Below are 23,571 nucleotides of genomic sequence, written 5' to 3'. Positions count from 1 at the left end.
GTGTTCTGTGTTTAGCACCAGCTGCACTGCACAGGCAACCCAAGCCCTCAATTTGGGACACAATGTAGGACCATGTGATTGGAGACGGGAGTCCTGATTTGCTTGATATATTGTGGAGAATACTGGCATGGATTTCTTGAACATGCAGCTGGCCAGGGCCAGCCCTTCCATGAAGCTGGGCGAATTGCGCACACACACCCCTGCGCCTGCCAGAAGGGCCCACAGCCACCTCCTCTAGCAGGTGCTTCAGAGAGCCCCACTAACTGCTCTCCCACCGTGGCATTTGCAGTTAGTGGAGCAGCACCCACTCGGCAACACAGAGGCAAAAGTGCTCTGGAGAACCCCACCAGTCCCACTTTTCTGCTGTGGCAAATGCCGCAGCAAGAGAGTGTCTGGTGGGGCTCTCCGGAACAGCCATCTGCCCGCTGTTCCGCTGCTCTGAGCCACCTGCCCTCTGGCTTTGGCGATTTCCTGAGACATCTCTTCCAAGCCTCAGGAAGGACCCCCTTAGAGCCAGGCATTTTGGCCTGGCCAGCATTTCAGCCCAGCCAGCTCTCCAGAGAACCTGCCTGCCCTCTCCCTCATGCTGAGAAGATCCTCAGCATGAGCCAGAGGGCAAGTGGTGGCAAACAACACAGGTAATGGGATGGGGGACGTGATGTGGCAGCAATAAGGGGTGGGGGGCAATGGTGTTGCCATGACAACATGTGTGCTGTCCCGCCTCAGGTGGCAGGAGAGCTTGTGGTGCGGCTGCAACTGCCCATAATCGGGGAGTGATACGCCAAGAGTGCTGGCAGAAGAAGTGGTGGGAAAACATGGGAGGATTACACATGGAAGAGGATGTTGTCTGGACCCCTGTAAAATTCCTGTTTGAGGCAGGCAGGGTGATTGCACAATAAAAGCCTTGTTTGGAAGTACCCCAGGTTTCTCCGCAATATTGAAAGTGGATTGATTGATTGATTGATTAATTGATTACATTTCTATACCACCCTATAGCTGAAGCTTCCTGGGTGGTTCACAACCATTAAAACCATAAAATACAGCATGATATAACACATATATTTAAAACTTTTAAAACTATAGTATAAAACCAAAGTAAAAAACCAGCAGCAGTGTAAAAATTTTAAAATAGAATAACAGGTTTTAAAAGCAACAAAAACTAAAGAACTAAAATGCCTAGGAGAATAAGTAGGACTTCATCTGATGCCAAAAAGACCACAATGTAGGTGCCAAGTGAGCCTCTCTGGGAAGAGCATTCAACAACCAGGATATCACCACTAAAAAGGCCCTGTTAGGATGCCCCTGTTAAATCGAGGCAGGAAATCAATGGGCTTAGGTGTGCCCAACTCTGCATAGAATCAGGCTGTGAGTTTTATTTTGGGGACATATTAAGCAGCCAGGACATGGTGTAAGGGGAAAAAAATCCAGCCACCCCCCATATCCATTTCACTATGGGTAGGGATAGGGGTTTGTTTTTTTCTTATAACTTATGGAATACTTCACTTGGTTGAGGTATTCAGATGTATTTTCATAAACCTTTTTCTTGTCTTAAGCCTGCCCTGGCATAGTTACCCCAGCCCTACTGTCATCTTTCTCTTTTTAATAAGGATATCAGTGGTAGCATCTATAATGACACTAGCATCATTCAATAATATTTTTAAAGCAGGAGTAGTTATGATTAATTATTATAGAATACTGAAATGTACAAAAACAGATTAAGCAAGAACAATTAAAATAGCCATCCTGTACACACTTAACTAGGAATAAGTCCCACTAAACATCTTAGTAGACATGTATAGGATTGCATTGTTAGTCTCTAGTAAATGAAGAGAGAGAGAAGAAGGGGGAAATTAAGAAGAGGAAAGGAAGAAATGGAGGAAGAGAAAAGGAGTGAAAGGGGAAATAAAAGAAAGTGAAACTGTAGTGGAGCTATTTTGGTTTGGATACCTAGCAGTAGCAGTGCTATTACAATGGCATGTATCACAGCACATTGCTTTACATAACTGGTTTCTTACATGACAGGATGATTTAGAGATGGGGCCAAAAAGTCATGAGCCAAGGTGAACTGATTATGAAATGCATACATACATTGCTCCATATCTATAGCACAACATACCTGTTAGGACATCCATTAACTTAAAGGATTGTCCCTCATTCCAGAACATCACTGCCATGTATAATGTACTGCATGTGCCTTATTTCTGATACAACAGCTGTTGACTGCCCCTTGGTTTTCGACACTCTAATCTGATGACTCTAGCTGTGTAAAGTGGATGAGCCTATTGTGTCAGAATTACAAATATTTTATAAATATGCTTCTAACAGGGTGAGCTGATTCTTAATAGATGGATATGGTCAGTTGTCTTGCTCTGGCAGACATGCAGCTTCCCTGGCAGCAATTTTCCAGCACCAGAATTTAGAAAAACTATAGAGAGGATACAAAAACAGATCAGCCAAATATACTGATTCAAATGGAAGCCTGGGAATACATATAGTTGGTGGCCCCAGGAATTCCTAACGCAGAGCTTGTATTTGGGAGAGTTTACATGGGCACCTATTTAACTGACAGCCCAAAACAGAGTGGTTTGGAGTGATTACACATAACCTTTCACATATTTTCTTGTTCTTTCACATGAACACATGTGAAACGTTTGAAGATATTTTTTAACATGGTAAAGGATAACACAAGGAGATTGACTTAACAAGGGCCATTTTACACCACACACAGAGGAAAATCTGGGTTTGCCACCAAGTCTACATTTAACAGGGAACTGCAATCAGTTGTGTCTCTTTGTCAGGTGTACCCATATGACATGTGTTTGGCACATTTACACATTACATTTTGGGGTGTACATTTGAAGCCTCTTACAGAGCAATCCTAAATGGGGTTGGTGGGGAGTGTAAAGGTGGATTGCTGCCACTTCCAAAGCCCTGCTGGCTTTAGCTGGTGAGGGCAAGCGGTATGTGGTGGAATTAATTTTGTTCCTTCCCTGGTGTTTCTGCTTCCTCACCCCTATTTTTCTTCCCATTGATTCTAATGAGAGGGAAATTATTCAGGCTGATGTAGGACAGGGACCTGATTCTGGGGCTGCACAAGGAATGGAGGAGCCTTAAGTCCAGTGGATTCAAGGTTGCCCCTGCTCTGTTTTGGGGCCTACTACTGGCAGAAGCACTGCTAGCGGAAGATTTACACCCACAGAGCTTTCTGTGGGCGTATCAGAGGATCTTTGTGGTAGATGTGCTCTCCTTCCAGCAGAGTTTTTCTCCACCAGCGGAGGGGCACCCCTCAGATGAGGTGGTTAGGATTGCATCATGAGGTGTGTACCTAAAATATTTAATGGCATAGTAGTCCCTAGGGGAAGTACAGTCTACTTAAAGGTTCCATTAGAATTCTTTTCACATATCCAGTACAGGCAGAGTGTCTCAGCAATAATAATAATAATAATAATAATAATAATAATAATAATGATGATGCGACAAGGAATTACTTTTTTGTTGTTGTTTTAAAGTTTAATTAATAAAAATGATGGGCCAAATGTTTTATGACTGGCATGCTTATCTTATTTGACTACACCAGTGAACCCAAATACTTGAGCATGAGGAGCAGCAAACCCATTTAGGGAGAGGAATGAAACTTCATACACTCCATGGTGATCTATTGGATGTAGCTGTCATATCAACGCAGATTGCGATTTAAATGAGGTCCCTCTCTTGTTTTGTTTATAATACAGTCAGGTATTATCCTGATGATGGGTCATATAGACCCTATTCAGACATACATTGGGGCAGGGTGGTTAGGCTAACCACGCTACAGGGTGGTTAGCATTAACCACTGCAAGAGCCCCTGCCATCCATGCAGCTAACTATGGCCTGCAGTATGGTTAGCCTAAACACTCTCTAACTACCCTCCCTCCTGCAGTCCTCCAACCACTCTGTCATGCATCCCAGCAGCCTCAGTGGCTCACATAGCGGGGCTGCTAATGGCTGTTGGAGGCCATTTTTTTCTTTCTTTCTGATTCCATTACAGAAATAAGCAAAAAAATAAACCAAAACAGTAGAAAATTGTGCACAAATCGCCATATTGCTAAAATGCACACATGCGCATTTGCTCAAAATCTCCGGATATCACTAAATGTGCATAATCCCCATATATTGCTGAAACATGCATTTTCGCATATGCTCATGTGCACAAAATCACCATATAGATATGGTATGTATTTGTAATTGTGTACAAGTGCGCATTTTAGGGATACGGCGATTTGTACACAATTTTCCACTGTTTTTAATTATTTTTTGTTTATTTTTGTAACAAAATCAGAAAGAAAGAAAGAAGGAAATGGCCACCAACAGCCATCAGCAGCCCTTGCTCCTGTAATGCTGTTTTTGGCTGCTCTCGCCGCAGAGCTCTATGGAAGTACTCCATTAACCACGGGGTCTGCTCAGACATTACACTAAACCATGGTTAGGGCCAATAACCATCTTGCAGCAGGTGGTTAGTGAGCGTGGTGTGTGCATAATTAATAAACCACCATGGTTGGGTCTGACCCTCGTTCAGATGTCACACTAAGCCACCATGGTTAGCTTAAATCTCCTAACCATCATGGTTTAGCATGATGTCTGAACAGGCCCATAGCCTCTTCCATGTCCACATAAGCTCAGTAGAGTAGCCCCTGCACCTACAGTTCTAACTGTCTGAGTTTCTCCCTTCAGTCAACACCAGCATCATTGCCATGTACACAGGCCTTCAAATAGAATGGCCCCCAAAATTTGATTAAAGAGTTTGATTTGACTAAAGTTTCATGGTAAGTAAGTGGACAAGGCAACTGCAGTATGCTAGTGAGCAAGCTGTCAAGAGTATTTGTTCCTCAGTCACCTTTCTAAGGACATCTCTCTTGTGTCAAACTGTAGTCTGGATTGTGTGGGTTGATCTGGGGGAGGAGGGCTGGTTCGCAAACACTAATGGACTTTGCCTCTCTTCCAATTCTGGGTCTTACGAAACAAATTTACAGATTTCAAGGGTCTGTTAAGTAGGACATTTATTGCACTGTGAATGAGAGGGGAGTGGGAGAGAGGAGAGATACTTGGTTCAAAGCTCACATCAGCTACATAACTTACTACATGTCCTAGGGCAATCCAATCTCTCACTCAACCTCAGTCCCTCCTGTCAAATGTGACATATAAGGACAATATTACTGCCATACCTTATAGAGCTGTTGCAAGGATTACTGATTAAATGAGATGATATATAAGAAGTGCTTTCAACACTGAAAGCGCTATATAGATATTACGTATTCTTATTACTATGCAGATAACCTATTTCCTAACGCGGATGTCATAAATGTGTACATTTTTATTATCACTCAACACTTCAGTTTCCAAATACTAAATAGCCCAGAGGTTCAATATTCAGTACATGCTTGCAGAGTTGGTCAGTCTGATTGCTAGTACCGCTCCATTCCCTTACAAAAGTGCTGCTGCCCTGTCAGGAAACTTTTGTGGGAGTGGGAAGGGAAAGGCCACAGCTGAAGTGGAGCCGCCACGTCAGGCCCTGAGGCACACAAAATGTTGGAGATGGTGAGGTGAGCAGTGAGTAGGGGGAGGCAGATAAAAGGGTGGCAGTGGTAGCAGAGGGGGGTAGGCTGACAACATGGCGGTGGCAGCGGCAGCATTGGGGAAGGCAGGTGAAGAGGAGGAGGAGGAATAGATGGACGAGGGGCAGGCATGGAGCGGAGTCAAGTGCTGTATTGGCTCCCATTCAAGAGTGCTGCTGCTCACTCCCAGGGAAACCTTTCATGGGGGTGATGGGGTGAGTGACTGTTGATTCGGCCTGCCAGGGATTGCCGTGGTCAAGGGTGGGCCCTTCTGAGCCCTTGGGCCCTTGGCAGCTGCCCTGCCCTGCAGACCCCTGACTCTGGACCTGGATATAACTATTTTGTGCCAGATTCCCCTTTCCTGACTCTTCTTGTTAGATTATGGCCCTACCCCCAAGTGCTCCAAGCTCTTCTTAGTGACAAAAGGAAAGTCCTCCATTTTACTACAGTGACAATCTTACGTAATTAAAAGTTGAAAACATGCAGAATCCTCTGTAGAGTTGTTGTTGGTTGTTGTTGTTTTTTTTAATTCTGCCTCATGCTGTTGTATACTTGTCAAAATGTCTCCTTAGCAACGAAATGTATTTTGGAAATAACTCAATATCAAGAAATCTGTCTCAACATCTGCTTTATAGACTTGATCCTATAAGTATGTACCTCTGACTCTATAGTGCTAAAGGTCAATGTTATTAATGCTAACTGCAGCATTGGGTTAACATAGTCACACAGTAAGGATATCCATGTCATGGTTTTGTTGATAACCTATAATCTAGATACCCAGAGCCTTTCACACTTAAATTTTTGCCTAGGCTACTGTATCAGTTTCTGACATGTATAGGTTTCTTCTCTTTGAGTAGTACAGTGCCTGCCATGAAGTTCAGGAACCTGCTAATAAGAACATAAGAGCTGTGTTGGATCATACCAAAGGCCTATCTAGTATAGCATTTTGTTCCTACAGTGGCTGACAAGATGCCTATGGGAACCCCGGAAGCAGAATATGAGTGCAGTAGCAGATTCCTGCTAGCATCCCCAGCAACTGATATTCAGTAATACAAGTTGCCACTGGGTTAAATCAATTATTTGTAATATTCCCTCAGAGCATTTTGGAAGAACTGGAGCTTGTATCCTGTTTGGAATACATGAATCAGCTTTCAGGTTACATATTAAAATTACATAGGTGAGCTTGCAGGAAACATACAACAATAAACTCATGAGACCAATGATTCACAAATGCACTTTACTGATTAACATACCCTTGAGCAAGAGACATATGCATCCCATGTTAACCAAACTACCGTAAAGTAAAACCAAAAGTGGAGATTAGCATATTTTACACCGTGCTTCCAACTGATCCTACTAGTAAGAACTTCTAAATTCAGTGGTTTTCAGGAAATTACCTAGTTTCTCAAATAGGATAGGTTAATAGATTTTGCAAGAACAGCTAATAATCTCTCTTCAGTATCTGATGAAGTAGATTAATCCACAAAGTTTTTTTTTTTTGCCATAATGTATTTGTTAGCCTTTAAGGTTCACATGTAACAGTAACCAAGGAGGTTTTTTTTAAATAAACATTGGGTTACATTTTATTGTTGAGGTTACTGTGAACGAGCCAGCATGCTAGTTCATGCCACTTTATCACTTGGCTCCTCCTGCCAGCGGGAATGAATACACAACAATGACTCTTAGTGTGACCTTCAAACCCAGAACTCTCCCTGACAAACCAGAGTTGGAACCCAAGAATAAATCCTGGGTTCTAACTCTAACTTGTTGGGGGAGAGACAAACCTGAATTCCGGGTTCAGACATCATAGTAAACAACCCAGGGACATGTTTAGCTGCTCCCGCTGGCAGGAGAAGCCAAGTGGGAACAATCAAGTCTGTGAATTAGCATGCGAATCAGGCTAGTAAGATCTTGTCTGCTCTTTACAACTTCCAACATATATTAACATTGATGATTATAACAGTCATTAGACCTTATGTGTTGAAGCCTCCCAAATCCTGAAAAGCTAGAAATTTCTAGTGTTAGGTCAGGAGGTCAAAGACCTTTAATACTGAATGTAATATGAGTGGATGGCAAAAGGATATATATGTCTCTTCCTATGTATATGGCTTAATTCAGTATCTAAATGTGGCGGCGGCGGTGGGGGGATCAATTTTCATGCTGACTTTTGATTTTATGTACCTGCTGATTTAGTCTGTGTGGTTTAGACTACCACTTGGAAACTGCATGGGTAAAGGGATTAGCAAACATGGAATTAAATGATTGTATATTTTGATAAATTATCCCTTCGAAAAGAAGATTTACTTCATAGGGGAGAGAATTACAGAGTTACACTACTAAGGGTGGGAGTAGGGCAAGATCCTTAAACCCTTGCCAGTTTTAAGAGGAAAAATGGATTATATTGAGATTTGATATTGTAGGGTAGCTGGATTTTCTGGAAATTATTGCAATACAGATTGATATTGCAGTATTTTCTTTTGCTGCACTCACATGCACTTTGTTAAGCTGGGGTAACTGGAAGAGTTTGTCCATCCTAAATCACTACAGTAATAAAATATCTAACAATTAGTTGTGCGGTTGATATGATAATGGAATAGAGTGACTGCAGATAAACAAGCAAGAGGAACAAACAACTAACACAAAATGAGGGGGGGCACAAGGACACTGTTAGCTAGGTCCTTACAACTTCAGGACTTCCTTTCTTAAAGAACATAGCCTGGATTTGGGTCTTGGTGCCATAGCCCTAAAAGGACAGGCACCAAAGGCTTTGGAAATGGAAGTAGAAGTCAAAGAAGCCTAGCAAAGCTGGAGTTCGAGCAAGAAGAGGTGCATATAGACAAGAAGTGCAAAAATTTAGAAGGCTGAACATCACATATTAATTTAACCATCAAACTCTTTGTTGTAGGCTTCTAATAGGAATATATTACAGTTGCACAAGTTCATTTCAGTAGGATTTTTCAGAAGTAAATTGTGTGCATGTTCAGTTAGATAATCAGCTCTCAGGAATCATTAAGGTTCAGATTATTGGTGGTAAGGTTCTTGATCTTGCTATAATCCCTGGAAATACGTCAAATGCTATATAATTAATCATTGTAGAACTGCACAGATTTAAGTACATGTGGACAGTATAGAAGGCCAGTATTTCTTAGTTAGGGACAGTTAAGTATATTATTATAATTGGATGAACAATCTGGATAGTCCATGGCTTTTTTCTGGAACATGATGGAAATTTTGTTAACCTGTATTGTGCTGCTAAGAAAGTATGTTAATCTTAAAAGTATAGCGTAAGATGAGGTAATGGCTTCTTGTCAATCAAAACTTTTATTGTTTCAACCAACGGTTACAACAAGCAGAGTAATAGCAAAGATAAAACATACATAAATAAAATCAAGCAAATCAGGTTGATTTTTAATTTTCTGCAAAGTCATAAAATTAACTCTATACATTTGGGCTGTAAGAGCAAAGTTGGCCAAAGCCAATAGGACTGTCTTACTTTTACAAGTAAACAAATAGTGTATTCTATCTGAATCAGACCAGCTGGACTTTTTTTCAAGAAAACGATGCAAATATTTGGAACAGATTTGGGAATAGGGCAATAGAATAAGTAATGAGGCAGATTTTCCACTTTGCCACTGCGGCAGGGGCAGAGCCTCGAGGCATAAGGGGCCTTGTTAAAACGCCCTTCTAGAACTGCTGTTTTCACTTGCTCCATCTTCAATCGTGTAAGAGCGGATCTAAGACAAGGGTTTGTAATTAAAGTCAAATAGTGTCCACATTCAAATTTAAACTTCATCTTTGCAAACCAAGGTGCTATCTTATTACTGAACAGAGATCCATTTGGATAGAGATGCTATAAACCCTCTCCTTAAAGACCTCTTTGCTGTGGGCAACATTCAAAGTGGTAAAATATTTAAAGGAAAAACCATAATAACGAATATAAGGAATTAGTTTCTGAAACCAAAATAATGTGTTTGATGGATTGACACTAATTTGTTCTAAAAGACACAATTTAGATAATCTAGTTGAAGGAGAGAGAAAAAGTCTTGAGCCAATAGTTAAAGGCCCTGATGATCATGATAGATTTAACTGGTATTACACCAGTTTCTGATTGTAAAAATGAAGCAGGAATATCCCTTGTCAAACCTAGAATTGTTCTCAGCAATTTGTTTTGAAACATTTCCATATTATAGGAAGACTTCAAAGCCCATAACTCTCCTCCATATACAAACTGAGGGATAAGTTTTGATTTCAACAAAATTAGCATTGGGTGGATTTGGTAAGTTCCCCTTGTATGCGAGAACTTCAATAGACCATTTAATTGTTGGTTTGTCTTTAGTTTCAGGGATTTGAAATGGGCGTCCCAGCCTCCTGAAGCTGAAAAAAGAACACCCAAATAATGATAACGAGGATACTTTCTTAATAGGATGGGTATTTATTCTCCATTTGTGTAATGGGGATCTATGTCCAAAGACCATGACTTTGGTTTTCCCATAATTGATAGTAGATTTTGGGGGGAATATTCAGCCAATGCTGATAGTAATCTCTGTAAACCTCTCTGGGTATATGAGATAAAAATCAGATCATCAGCGTAGAGAAGAAAGGACAATTTCCTTTCTTCTAATTTTACTGGGAAATAAAAGTCACCAGTCAAATCGAAAATTATATAATTTACAAATAGATTAAAGAGAAGAGGGGCCAGGACACACCCCTGTTTAACTTCTTGGGATGTTACAATATTATCTGTCATGTGTCCAGCAGTAGAAAATCTCACCTGGATGTTTGAATTTTCATGCAACAGTTGTAGTAGAATCAAGAGATATCGATCTAAATTTAAGTCTGCCAATTTTGCCCATAACATTAATTGATAACTATTAATTGAATTAATAACTATTAATTGAATCAAAGGCTGCTTTGAAGTCAATGAATGCTATGTACAGTTTTATTTTATTTTTTTTATACTTGTTAACCAGGTGGTCTAGTATGAAACAATGGTCCATTGTTGAGTAACCAGCTCGAAAACCAGCTTGTTCTTCTATACGGATGTAATTTGTGGAGGCCCAATCCTCCAGTTTGTTCAGCAGGTGTCTGGCATATAGTTTGGCTGCAATATCAATAAGACTAAGTGGCCTGTAATTTGAAGGGAGATTATGGTCACCTTTTTTGAAGATCGGAATTACAATAGAAATATTCCAACCCTTTGGGAATTCCCCAAGTAGGTTTATATGGTCAAACAGTTTGGCCAGGATGGGCAGCCACCACTTGATATTGTATTTAATTATCTCTGCTGGAACATAATCTTCTCCTGGGGCTTTTTTAGCTGGCATTTTGTTAATTAATAACTATTTCTTTATGGGATACTGGAGGCCATGGATCTTTGGTGCCAAGAATGGAGCTCAAAGGCAGATGTAGTTGCAGATTATTGGCATTAAATAAAACACTAAAGTGTTTCTCCCAGTCTGTCTTTGATATCTGTGGGTAGTGGCTTCTTGTCCTCATAGTATTTCAGCTAAGGAAAGCTGTGTTGTATGCCCACAGAAAGGCACTCGGGCAGGAATAAGTGTAGAATTATAGTCTGGAACACAGATGCGTAATATGGCATCTTCTCCACTGGGCATGCACAGCATTTGACTGAGCCAAAGTTTTACTCTTTAATTGTGCATTTCTAAATATAGAGGCTAAATCGATAGATGTGATTTTTAAAAACTAAATCCATTATTAATCTATCACTTGGGTTATTCTCATCTGCTGCCCCCGCCCCCACGCACGCTTCAGTTCTTCTGTCTCCCACTCCTATTGCAGTGGTTTTCAAATTTTATTCTGGGTAACCCTGGGATTCATCCTAATCTTTTGAGGGGTTCCTCATTTTAAAGATTAGAAAAAGTGAACAAGCTTCTCTGAAAGACAGCTACTGTCTTTCATGACTATCATTACTGATCTTACCTTGCAATATATGGTCACAAGAAAATGTTGCTTGTGGACATCAGGAAGTATTGGGTGTCTTAGAGGGCACACTCCATTCACACATAGTGACAGTGAGGCCCCCAGGCAGGGGTGCAGGGCCAGAGTCCAGGACCCTACAGCACAGTCCCCCGTAAATGATCACCCAGACAGCAGCTGGTGATGGGGACTTAGCAAGCAGCCTGGCATCAACACCTGGGCCAGCAAAGGCATGATGGGGCCCACCAGAGCTGATACTAGTCACAGCAGCATTCTTTCTTATTTTTAAAATATATTTTGTAGTCAGAAGGCAGCCATCTGCAGGCCATCTACATGGAAACACTTTCTGAGGTGATTCCGATTAAAACTGGATTTTCATCATTTTGGTTGTACTCTTCCCATGGCACATGTTGCCAGCTAATACTGTGTATGCTTGGGGAAAACCTGTCCACCAGGCAAACAGCAGAAGAAACTGCATTATTTCTTTCCTTCCCTCTCTAGGGATGTACGAAAGTCACTTACCTTTGACGAAATTTTCTTTGCGGTGGGGGGGAGGCGCTCCGTCCCTCCCCCTGAAATTCTGGCCGGGGGAGAGGCATCCCATCCCTCCCCCCTGAAATTCTGGCCGGGGGGGGAGGCGCCCCATCCCGGCTGGCCGGGAACGCAAATGGCGGTGGCCATAGCCGCCGCCGTTTGTGTCCCTGCAGTCAGCCATGATAGCCTACGTAAATGTTTACGTAGCCTATCACGGCTGAATGAAAACAAACAAACAAACTGCGCGTATGCTTACGTAGACTACGGCGAAAATAAGGGGAACGCAAATAGCGTTCCCCTTATTTTCGCCGTAGTCTACGTAAATGTTTATGTAGACTACACGTGCCAAAATAAGGAACACAAATGGTGGCGCCCATGGGCGCCGCCATTTGCGTACACACTTTTTTTTTTTTTTAAGTCAGCCGTGATAGGCTACGTAAACATTTACGTAGCCTATCACGGCTGACTGCAGGGACGCAAACGGCGGCAGCTATGGCCGCCGCCATTTGCGTCCCGGCAGGAGAGGAGGTTTTGCAGCCGGAGGGATGGGGCGCCTCCCCCCCTGCCAGAATTTCGGGGGGGAGGGACAGGGCACCTCCCCCTGGCCAGAATTTGGGGGGGGAGGGACGGGGCAGCTCCCCCCCACCGCGAAGCAAGCTTCGGGATCAGGTAAGGGACTTTCGTCCATCCCTACCTGTAACTGCTCCTTTATCCACTAAGTCATCTCTGTTGGTTAGGATCAAGTCAAGGATAGCTGATCCTCTAGTTCCTTCCTCTACTTTCTGTAGGAGGAAGTTATCCGCCACACAAATCAGGAATTTCCTGGAGGGACCATGTTTTGCAGAATTTGTCTCCCAACAAATATCGGGGAAATTGAAATCTCCCATTACTACTACATCATGCTTCCTTGAAACATTGGCTATTTGCTTTTCAAAAGTTTCGACGTCGTCTTCCCCTTGATTGGGTGGCCGGTAGTAGTCTCCAACCATCAGGTTCCTTTTATTCTTTGCTCCATTTATTTTGATCCAGATGCTCTCGATGGGGCTACCAAGCTCATCCTCCTGTATTTCTGTGCAGAGATATGTATTTTTCACATATAGTGCAATCCCACCTCCCTTTCTGTTCCTCCTGTTCTTTTTGAACAAGTTATATAGCCTTTTCTGTGGTGGCCCCCACTCTGTGGAACTCCCTCCCTAGGGAACTCCGCCATGCCCCCTCTTTAATGAGCTTCCGCTGTGCATTAAAAATGTGGTTGTTCAGGCAGGCATTTGGGGTGGGTTAGGGTATTTTAGAAAACGTTTTTATTGTATAATTTTATTGTTTTAAACTGTTTTATTATATGCTGTACATCACCCAGAGTGGCTGGGTGACCAGCCAGATGGGCGATTAATAAATGTAATAAATAAATAAAAATAAATACAATTGCTATATTCCAGTCATAAGAGTCACCCCACCAAGTCTCAGTTATACCTATCAAGTCATAATTTCCCTCTTGTATTAAGAGTTCAAGTTCATTCTGTTTGTTTCCCATACTCTGGGCATTAGTATACAGACATCGAAGACCATGTGCTTCATAGTCTGGCTTTCTTCCTACATGTGCCTGAAGACTATTATTCGGCGCTATTAGAGCTGTTGTCTCCGTTGCAGTGCATGAGCCTACGTCCATTGTTACCCCCAACTTTATGTCTTCCTCCCCTGTAGGATTCAGTTTAAAGCCCTGCTGATGAAGTTCTTCACGCTGTGGCCAAACACATTCTTCCCATCCTCTGTGAGATGCAACCCGTCCCTTGCCAACAGCCCATCTTCCAGGAAGTATAGGAACTCCAGCCCACTTACCTCTTCACCTTTGTCTCCTCTTCCACTGCAATTCCCCTGGCCAACCCTTGTTTGCTCTCCCTGTTCACTCTCTCTGATCGCTCTCTCTCTGGGAGCTTGCTTGCTTCTATAGTCCCTAGACCAGCTGGAGCAGCTTCCTCTGCTCTACTGTGCTGTGCTCTGCTCAGCTGGGAGGTGGGAAACAAGAGTATTTCAGAGTATTTCTTTCTTTTTTCTAATCAGGGCTACCAAACAGGTTTGTTTGTTTATTTATTTGTTTGCTTGCTTTAATATGTCAGGAATGTAGAAGCAGTTATAAAACATGGAAAGGGGGAGGAGAAGAGAAATATTAACTGTGTGCTTCACAACTGAAGTAATACATATGGCCATCTAAATGGGGGCCCCAAAAGACCAATAAGTCCAGGGTCTAACGTTCCTAGTTGCACCACTACCCCCAGATCTGGCCAACATTCTTGCACCCTGCATGAACTTGTGCACCATAGAACATTCCCCTGAATCCAGGACAAAGAAAGCCTCCTTCTTCACACAAAATAAATTAAATGAACTTGGCAAGATGTCTGTGGTGAATGTGTAGATATGTACATACATAATAAATAAAAACTGAAAGGGGGGAAGTCAGGTAAAGATGGAGGATGAATGGATACATATGTACAAATTCAGCTTGAAAATGCAGAGAGTAGAGAGGGGACAAAAGTCTAAACATAAGTGAAGGACATTTCAAGAAGGTTAGCATTTTTAATATGGTATTTTCATGAAACAAAATGAGGAAGTAGACTGATCAGGGTTAGTCTGTGACAGGGTATGATATGAAATGTAGATTTCACTTGTTCCCTCTTTTATTTTTAAAGACTGATGGGAATGAACTCCTCACTTTCTGTTATCTTTTTCATAGGTAGTTGTTAGGCGTGAGAGAATATCGAAGTACTAGTTTCGAAGAATATCGAAGGCTAGTTTCTTTAAAAATAAACAATGTATTTTTGATAAGAGAAACAAAACACAATTCAGAATACAATTCAGAATGTAAAATCTATCTTAGCTACACGAGGTTTGAGATTCAAGCAGCTAGTTAAAAATATATGTACTTTTCTTTGTACCAGACTGTTCTACTATAGTAAGGGTTGTTACACTGTTACTGTAGTCCTAAATATAACTTTTTTTGGTTATGACAACCTTTCTTTGAAACATGAATACCCATTCTCCATCTAAAACCCTCATCATCTACCTCTGTTTCCTTTGCTCTCCTCATAACCCTCCTCAACTGACTCCTAACTGTCACATCTAACAGTCCTCTCTGTCAGAACGTGATTTCTCTCCAACATTCTAAAAGGATTTCCCCTTATTTAGTGCAGGGCCATGTCTTCTGTCAATCCTTAGGAGGAGTCCTAAGTTACCTCATAACCAATAACATATCCTTATAATAAACAGTACAGCAATTATACAAGAATATATGCCTTTATAATACATTCAACAATATAACAATTATACAACAGTACTAACCCCAAATTTCACATTTACAATACAGTAACCATCCTTTTTTTCACACTTCTGCATGCTCAGATCGCCATCCGAGGACATGCTTCATGTTCCCCCACAGTCTCAAGTTGGGTGGGTAGGTATGAGAGATATGGGACCTTTTTGACTATAGCACCGGTGTTGTTGAATGCCATCTCTAGGTAGGCTTTCTTGGCTTTTCCATTGTTCAGCCTTTACCGGTTAGTGAAAACATGACATTTAGGAAGGCCCTTGGGGAATGGGCAATTTATTTATTTAATTTATTTAATTTCTATACCGCCCAATAGCCGAAGCTCTCTTTGATTTGATTTGATTATTAGCGGGCCTTACTGCTGCATGTCTCTAGTATGGTTTCTTGTAGTATTGTAGTTTTTTATTGGTTTTTAAAGCTTTTTTTTAAAATGATGGATATTTCTTTTAATTTAATGTTTTTTAGCTGCTTTGGATTTCATTTTTCAAAGAAAGGTGGGATATAATTAATAAATAATATATAAACCTTGCAACAATCTTATAGGTTAGGTCTGTATTACTGTCACCATATTTGTGGGGTGGGGATGGCACTAAACCGGGAGAGGGTGGCTTTCCTAAGGCCACTAGCAAATTCATAGCTGAAATTAAATTTAAACTGGGGGGGGGGCTTCCTGCTTCACAGTTCAGGAACTTATTCAACTTATTCAACCCTATTCAACCTGCTCTTTATGAATGAAATAACAGAAATAGAAAGCAAATAATTCCAGAACATAATTTTTCAATTTGTTGTTAGTTGACTGGTTAAAAAAATGTGAAGTAGATTCTAAGAAGATTATTTTGTGGGCTATGATGATGATGTGTATAGATGGTTTATGTTTAATTTGTTTGATGCCAAAAAATTAAATAAAATGAAAATACTATTGTATGCAGTATGTTCGATGTTCAGTACAATTTATAAATAGTTCTTTCTGTTTTTGCATTTAAAGTTATAAGAGCTTAGTGACCAGACATAATGATTTTTTCTTCTGGTGATTCTGATGCGTATAATTTGTGTGCATCTGTAAAAAGGGAGAAATCAGAATCCTCAAAATGACCACTCTTTTCCTAGGACAGGAGGGTGGAATTTCAAAAGCACCCCACTAAGAAAAAATCCCAGACTGGTCCATTGGTTTGCAAAGTCTGGTACCATATTGACTATGGTGCTGCTTCTTCATTGTAACCCTGTAACTAGGCCCAGAATTGAAGTTTTACCATAGTATACTTGGAAGAAAGCAGCACAGTGTAGGAACTACTTGGTTTGGGGTTGGGAGGAACAGCAGGAAGCCACACCACCTCATATGGATATCTTGTAAAGATGGTAGTCACCCTAATCTTGGAATCTTCTCCCTTCCTATGAGAAGAGATGGTGTTTTGCTGCCATTTCCCCATTACATGGCGTTAACTGCACTATTTCATGTTTTCTTTTGTTTTCTCTGCAGGAACAAGTGGAATATCTCTTTCTCATAATTTTTACAGTGGAAGCATTTTTAAAAGTAATAGCATATGGACTTCTCTTTCACCCTAACGCTTACCTCCGCAATGGCTGGAATTTACTAGATTTTATAATTGTGGTAGTAGGGTGAGTATCCATGTCTCTTTCATGTGTGTGTTGTTTCTCTTTAAGCACAAAACACCCATTTCTGGGGAAATTCTGTCATTATGCTGAGTTCATGGATGTCTTACTTTTTTCTGGTAGGGGTCCTGTGCTTTTAAGAGATGTCTGACTTACAGAAATGTAGCATATGAAACTTTTTCAATTTAATACACTCAGAGGTCCAGGTGGCTTTTGAAGTAGGGATGGAGGAGACATTTGTTTGGTTCGCATTTTAATGCTAACTTACCTAATTTTGCACTTTCGAAACTCCAAGCTATGAGATGAGTAGTCTGAAAATGAGGGGTGGGTGGGTTTCCAAGTAACCCCATTGTCATGGTCAGACCAGTTCCCAGTGAGATTTGAACTCATGTCGCTAGTTCCCTGCTGTAGGGGTGGGGGACCCATTCAGATGGTCTGTCCCAGGAGACATATGGAATCCAGTGGATTTCTGAATGCTCTTGGGGATTTTCCAGTAGAGAGAGCTGGTGATCCAGCTGAGACTCACTGTGGAACAATGAGATGGGGAGGGCCATTGACTTGACTGCACCTGAGTGCCCTCTCCAGCACTGTAGACCCCTCTCTTATCCTTGGTATACTGGGGAGCTGCAGTCAGTGAAACAGGCTGGATGTTGGCCAGAGCTCAAATGGCATAAGATTTGAAGATTGCTGAGTATGCTCTAGAGCACATAATTGTGCCTATTAAATGGCAGTGCAGATAGCAAAGAAGGCTTATTTTGCTGACTCCTTGAGTAGCTGTCCAGCGGAGCTCTTTTGGGTGGTCTGGGAGCTGTTAACACTCTCCCCAGCAAATGAGGCCCTGGTCCCCTTGAGGACCTGCTATGACCCTTTTACATCACACTTTGAGGACAAAATCGCTTGTCTTTGCAGCCAACTTGATGCTGTTGTTAGCACAATCCCAGTCAAGATGAATGAAGCAACCATGTGCCCAATTTTGTGGGATCTTTTTCAATTTCTGTGGCTTGATGACATGGACAAGGTCCTTGCAGCAGTGTGCCCTCTCAATACTTGCCCCTCCTGGCTAATAAAAGGTAACCAAGGAATATGATTGGGTAGGTCCAGGGAGTGGTAAATGCTTCCCTGCAGGAAGGGGTGGTTCCTACTGTCCTTAAGGAGGCAGTAGTGCAACCACACCTGAAGAAGCCGACTCTGGACCCAATGGTATTAGACAACTACCGCCCAGTTGCAAATAACCCTTTCTTAGGGAAGGTCCTTGAGAGGGTTGTGGCAGAGCAACTGCAGGCACTCTTGGTACTAGATACTGATTATCTAGACTCATTTTAGTCTGGGTTTTGATGTGGTTACAAGATCAAATCAGCCTTGGTCACCCTGATGGGTGGCCTTTATCAACAGAGGGACAGCGGGAGTGCAACCCTGTTAATTCTGCTCGGTCTATGATTGGCTTTTGATACCATCGACAGTGGTATCCTCCTGGATCAATTCTGTGGGATGGGCATTGGAGACACTGTGTTACAGTGGTTCTGGTCTTACTTGCGGGGCCAATTTCACAGAGTAACATTGAGTGATGATTCCTTGGCCCCTTGGCAACTGAACTATGGGGTTCCGCAGGGTACCAACTTGTCCTCAGTGTTTTTCAATATCTATATGAAGCTGCTGGGAGTGGCCATTAGGGGATTTGGAGCCAAGTGCCCTCAGTATGCTTGCTGATGACATGCAGGTCTGTCTCCCGTGACATCTGAATCAGGTGAGGCTGTGCAAGTTCTGGATCAGTGCTTAGATTCAGTAATGGGCTGGATGAGGGCCAATAAACTGAAGCTGAATCCTGGCAAGATGGAAGCCCTGTGGGTGAGTGGTTCCTGAGTCGGGGAGATAGGCTCATTGCCTGTTCTGGATGGGGTTGCACTCCCTTTGAAAGAACAGGTTTGTAGCCTGGGGGTACTCCTAGATCCATCACTGTTGCTGGAGGCCCAAGTGGCTGTGGCAGCTCGGAGTGCCTTTTACCAGCTTCGGCTGGTTCGCTAGCTGCAGCCTCTCCTAGACAGGGATGGCTTGGCCACAGTGGTACAGGCACTAGTAACCTCAAGACTGGATTGCTGGAATGCATTTTATCTAGGGCTTCCCTTAAGACTGCTCCAGAAGCTGAAGCTAGTACAGAATGCAGCATCTTGGCTGTTGTCACAAGCTGCCCCTTTTCAGCATGCAACTCCTTTGCTGAGGGAACTGCACTTGGTGCCTATTTGCTACCAGGCCAGTTTAAGATTTTGGTACTAGTGTATAAAGCCCTAAACCACTTTGGGACCAGGATCCCTGAGAGTGCTTGTCCATTATCAGCCTGCCCAGTCACTGGGGTCATCAGAAGGCATGCTCCTGGTGGTTCTGCATGGACCTATGGCCTGACTGGAGTCCACCCGGAGAAGAGCTTTCAGTGTGATGGCCCCCTTTCTATGGAACTCTCTGTCTCTGGAGGTCAGGCAGGTACCAACACTGTGTTGGTTCCAGCGCCTCCTGAAAACATCTTTATTTCAAGAAACCATCAGTGACTGACCAGCCACATTTTTTATCAGTATTCTGTTGTTTTAATAATAATAATTTTTAATATGAAGTGTTATTCTTTTATATTATCTTTTTATTTTTATTGTTCACTGCTCCAGAATCTATCTAGATGTGGAGTGGTATATAAATGTTGTAAATAAGATAAAATAAATATAATTCATTTATCCTTTGAAATTTGCACTTCTCTGAATTTTGCAATGGAGTTCTCCAGTACAAAAATCTGTACAAAAGTGTTATATTAGGAGAAATTAAGGCTGCAACCAAAATGGAATTTAATGTCAAATTTGAAATTCTCCAGGTAAAACATTTCCATGAAAACTAGGTGGAAGCTCTAGTTTATAATTAAAGGAATGTGTGGTAACTAATGGTACATCCTTGAGTATTCACAGTATATTACTACTAATTGAGGATTATGTGAGGGTTGTTCAACCCTCGAATAACTCACGATGACTTGGGTTTGCACAAGACGCCACAACCCCCAATCACCCCAATTGCATATTCAAAATGGTGGTCACACACACCTGGCATGCACCACAGCTCGTCGTGGGTTAAATAACCCATGATGACCCGGCTGTGTTGTGCAAGCCAGGTCAATGTTATATACCTTGCAATGCAAGAGAACGTTCTAGATGCTCAGCAGTATCTCTTCTTCTGTATATGTTGTATTTCTTCTCTGCACATCACAACCAAATCATACTGGTGGCATTGATCCTCAGAATTCTGGACAATCTTTTCCAGTTGTTTCATGTATATGTTAAATAGCATAGGGGTCAAATTGGAACCCTGAGGAACAACATAGGCCCACCATAGGTGGACAACTTGTGACCTTCCAGATATTTTGGCCTACAACTCCTGTCAGCCCTAGCCAGCATAACTAGGGATGTACCAAACTCACTTACCTTTTCACGGATTGATTTGTGTGTGTGGGGGGAGACGCTCTGTCCCTCCCCCCGGAATCCTCGACGGGGGGGGAGGCAATCCGGTCCTCCCCCCCGGAATCCTGCCCGGCTGGCTCTGCTCCGCAGCGGCTCCGTGGAGCAGCCAGCTAGGGCTGTCCACAGCCGGATTTCCAGCCGCGGGCGGGCTGGTGTGGACGCAAATGGCGGACGCCGTAGCGGACGCCATTTGCATCTAGCAAGGCTGCCGTGATAGGCTACGTAAGTATTTACGTAGCCTATCACGGCTAACCCCCCCAAAAAAACCAACGTACGCAAATGGCGGCGGCTGTGGCTGCCGCCATTTGCGTTCCCTATTTTTCGCCATTCTAGCCTATGTAAATATTTACATAGGCTATTACGGCGAAAAAAAGGGGAACGCAAATAGCGTAGTGGGTGCTATTTGCGTTCCTTTATTTTTCGCCATTCTAGCCTACGTAAATATTTACGTAGGCTAGAACGGCGAAAAATAAAGGAACGCAAATAGCGCCCACTACACTATTTGCGTTCCCCCTTTTTTCGCCGTAGCCACCGCCATTTGTGTACGCTGGTTTTTTTGGGGGGGTTAGCCGTCGAATCCGCCGCATCCGCCCCAGGTAAGTGCTGTCCCAGGGGGATTCTGCGGGGGGCGGGGGGGGCGGGAGGCCGTTCCGCCACGGATTCTGGGGGGCTGGATTCTTTACAATCACTGGAATCCGTGGTGGAATTTTTTGCCATCCCTAAGCATAACCAATGGAGAAAGATGATGGATGTTGTAAGCCAAAACACCTGGAAGGCCTCAAGTTGGCCACTCCTGTCATAGTTCAATGGACACGACATCAAACAAGAGTCCCCCAACACCACTTCTGAAATCATTCCTCCATGATGGACTGGAGCCACCATAAAACAGTGTCTCCAAGTCCCAACAGAGCCAGGAGGTCCAGAAGGAAACTATGGCTGATAGTCTTGAGAGCCGCTTAGAGATCCAGCAGGACCCACAGGAACACGCTCCTCCTGTCCAGTCCCTGACATAGTTTATCTGCCAATGCAACCAAACCAATCTCTGTGCCATAATTAGGCCTGAAATTAGATTGAAATGAATCTAGATAATCTGCCTCATTTAGGAATACCTGGAGCTGAGAGGCCAGCACACACTTCCACATTTTGCCTAATCATAGAATCATAGAATAGTAGGGTTGGAAGGGGCCTACAAGGCCATCGAGTCCAACCCCCAATTGGACTCGAATTGGAATACTGGAGATTGGAATATTGGAGATTGGACAGAAATTATCCAATATAGTGGGGTTCGGGGAAGGTTTGTGTTTTTTTAAACAAATGTCTCACAACTGTCTCTTTTAAGCATGATTGGAATCACATCTGTTGTAAAGAAGTGTTCACCATTACCTTGACCCAGTTGGCCAGCCGCTTCTGGTTGCTTTTATAAGCCAGGAAAGTAGAGGGCCAAGCACACATGTTGTAGATCTCACCTCTCCAAGGATAATGTCTGCATTTTCAGGATGTACAAATTGAAAAATATCGTAACTGGACAATCTGAAGCGGAAGTTACATCCACTTGACCTGTATTTATTTTTATTTATTATTAAATTTATTAATCGCCCATCTGGCTGGTCACCCAGCCACTCTGGGCGATGTACAACATATAATAAAACAGTTTAAAACAATAAAATTCTACAATAAAAACATTTCCTAAAATACCCTAACCCACCCCAAATGCCTGCCTGAACAACCACGTTTTTAATGCATGACGGAAGCTCATTAAAGAGGGGGCATGACGGAGTTCCCTAGGGAGGGAGTTCCACAGAGTGGGGGCCACCACAGAAAAGGCCCTCTCCCTCGTCCCCACCAGTCTAGCTGTCCTGGCTGATGGGACAGAGAGAAGGCCATCCGAGGCTGATCTTGTTAAGCGGCCTGTCTGGTGCTGCTGGAGGCGCTCCTTAAGATAGGCTGGGCTGGAACCATATAGGGTTTTAAAGGTCAAAACCAACACCTTGAATTTGGCCCGGAAAACAACTGGTAACCAGTGCAACTCCTTCAGCACTGGAGTGATGTGATCTCACCGGCGGCTGCCTTTAATCAGGCGAGCCGCCGCGTTCTGTACCAGCTGCAGTTTCCGAACCGTCTTCAAGGGTAACCCCACGTAGAGCGCATTACAGTAGTCTAAACGAGAGGAGACCAGGGCATGTACTACCGATGGGAGCAGATGGTCGGGAAGGAAGGGGCGCAGCCGCCGTATCAGATGGAGTTGATACAGCGCTGTCCGGCTCACAGCTGACACCTGAGCCTCCATGGACAGCTGGGAGTCCAAAATGACCCCCAGGCTGCAGACCTGGTCTTTCACGGGTAGCCGTACCCCATTCAACACCAGGTCAACATCCCCCAGCCTCCTCTTGTCTCCCAGCAAAAGTACCTCGGTCTTGTCAGGGTTCAGCTTCAGCTTATTCCTCCCCATCCAGCCACTCACCGTCTCCAGACATTTGGACAGGGATTCTACGGCCAACCTTGGTGAAGATTTGAACGAGAGGTAGAGCTGCGTGTCATCCACATATTGATGACACTGCACCCCAAATCTCCTGATGATAGCCCCCAGCGGCTTCACATAGATGTTAAATAGCATCGGGGAGAGGATGGAACCCTGTGGCACCCCACAAGTAAGTGGCCACGGGTCTGAAACCTCCTCTCCCAGTGCTACCCTCTGGTACCTGCCGGAGAGGAAGGACCGGAACCACCGCAATATGGTGTCCCCAATGCCCAACCCCTCCAGGCGGTCCAGGAGGATACCGTGGTCAATGGTATCAAAAGCCGCTGAGAGGTCGAGGAGAACAAGGAAGGAGCATTCGCCCCTATCCAGAGCCCTCCTCATATCATCTACCAAGGCGACCAAGGCCGTTTCTGTCCCATGCCCAGGCCTGAAGCCTGACTGAAATGGGTCTAGATAATCAGTTTCTTCCAAGTGTGCCTTCAACTGCACCGCCACCACCTGCTCAATCACCTTGCCCCAAAATGATAGATTTGACACTGGGCGAAAGTTGTTCAGAACTTGAGGATCCAAGGAGGGCTTCTTTAAGAGCGGTCTTATCACTGCCTCCTTGAG

At 43.2% G+C, this 23,571-nt stretch overlaps 1 protein-coding gene across 1 annotated transcript in view; it reads left to right on the top strand.

Moving 5' to 3' along the window:
- CACNA1C (calcium voltage-gated channel subunit alpha1 C) overlaps positions 1-23,571 on the top strand; it is a 674,475-nt gene that overhangs the window by 323,524 nt on the left and 327,380 nt on the right. Inside the window, 1 exon segment of the mRNA XM_084811876.1 lies at positions 16,859-16,998. Coding sequence (XP_084668002.1) covers positions 16,859-16,998 — 140 coding nt within the window.

This window comes from Heloderma suspectum, chromosome 7 (genome assembly GCF_057233095.1).
Source record: "Heloderma suspectum isolate Gila_16-S chromosome 7, 16-S_ref, whole genome shotgun sequence".
Lineage (NCBI taxonomy): Eukaryota > Metazoa > Chordata > Lepidosauria > Squamata > Helodermatidae > Heloderma > Heloderma suspectum.
Note: the sequence above shows the minus strand (reverse complement) of the source record. Positions and strands in the feature narration are given on the sequence as shown.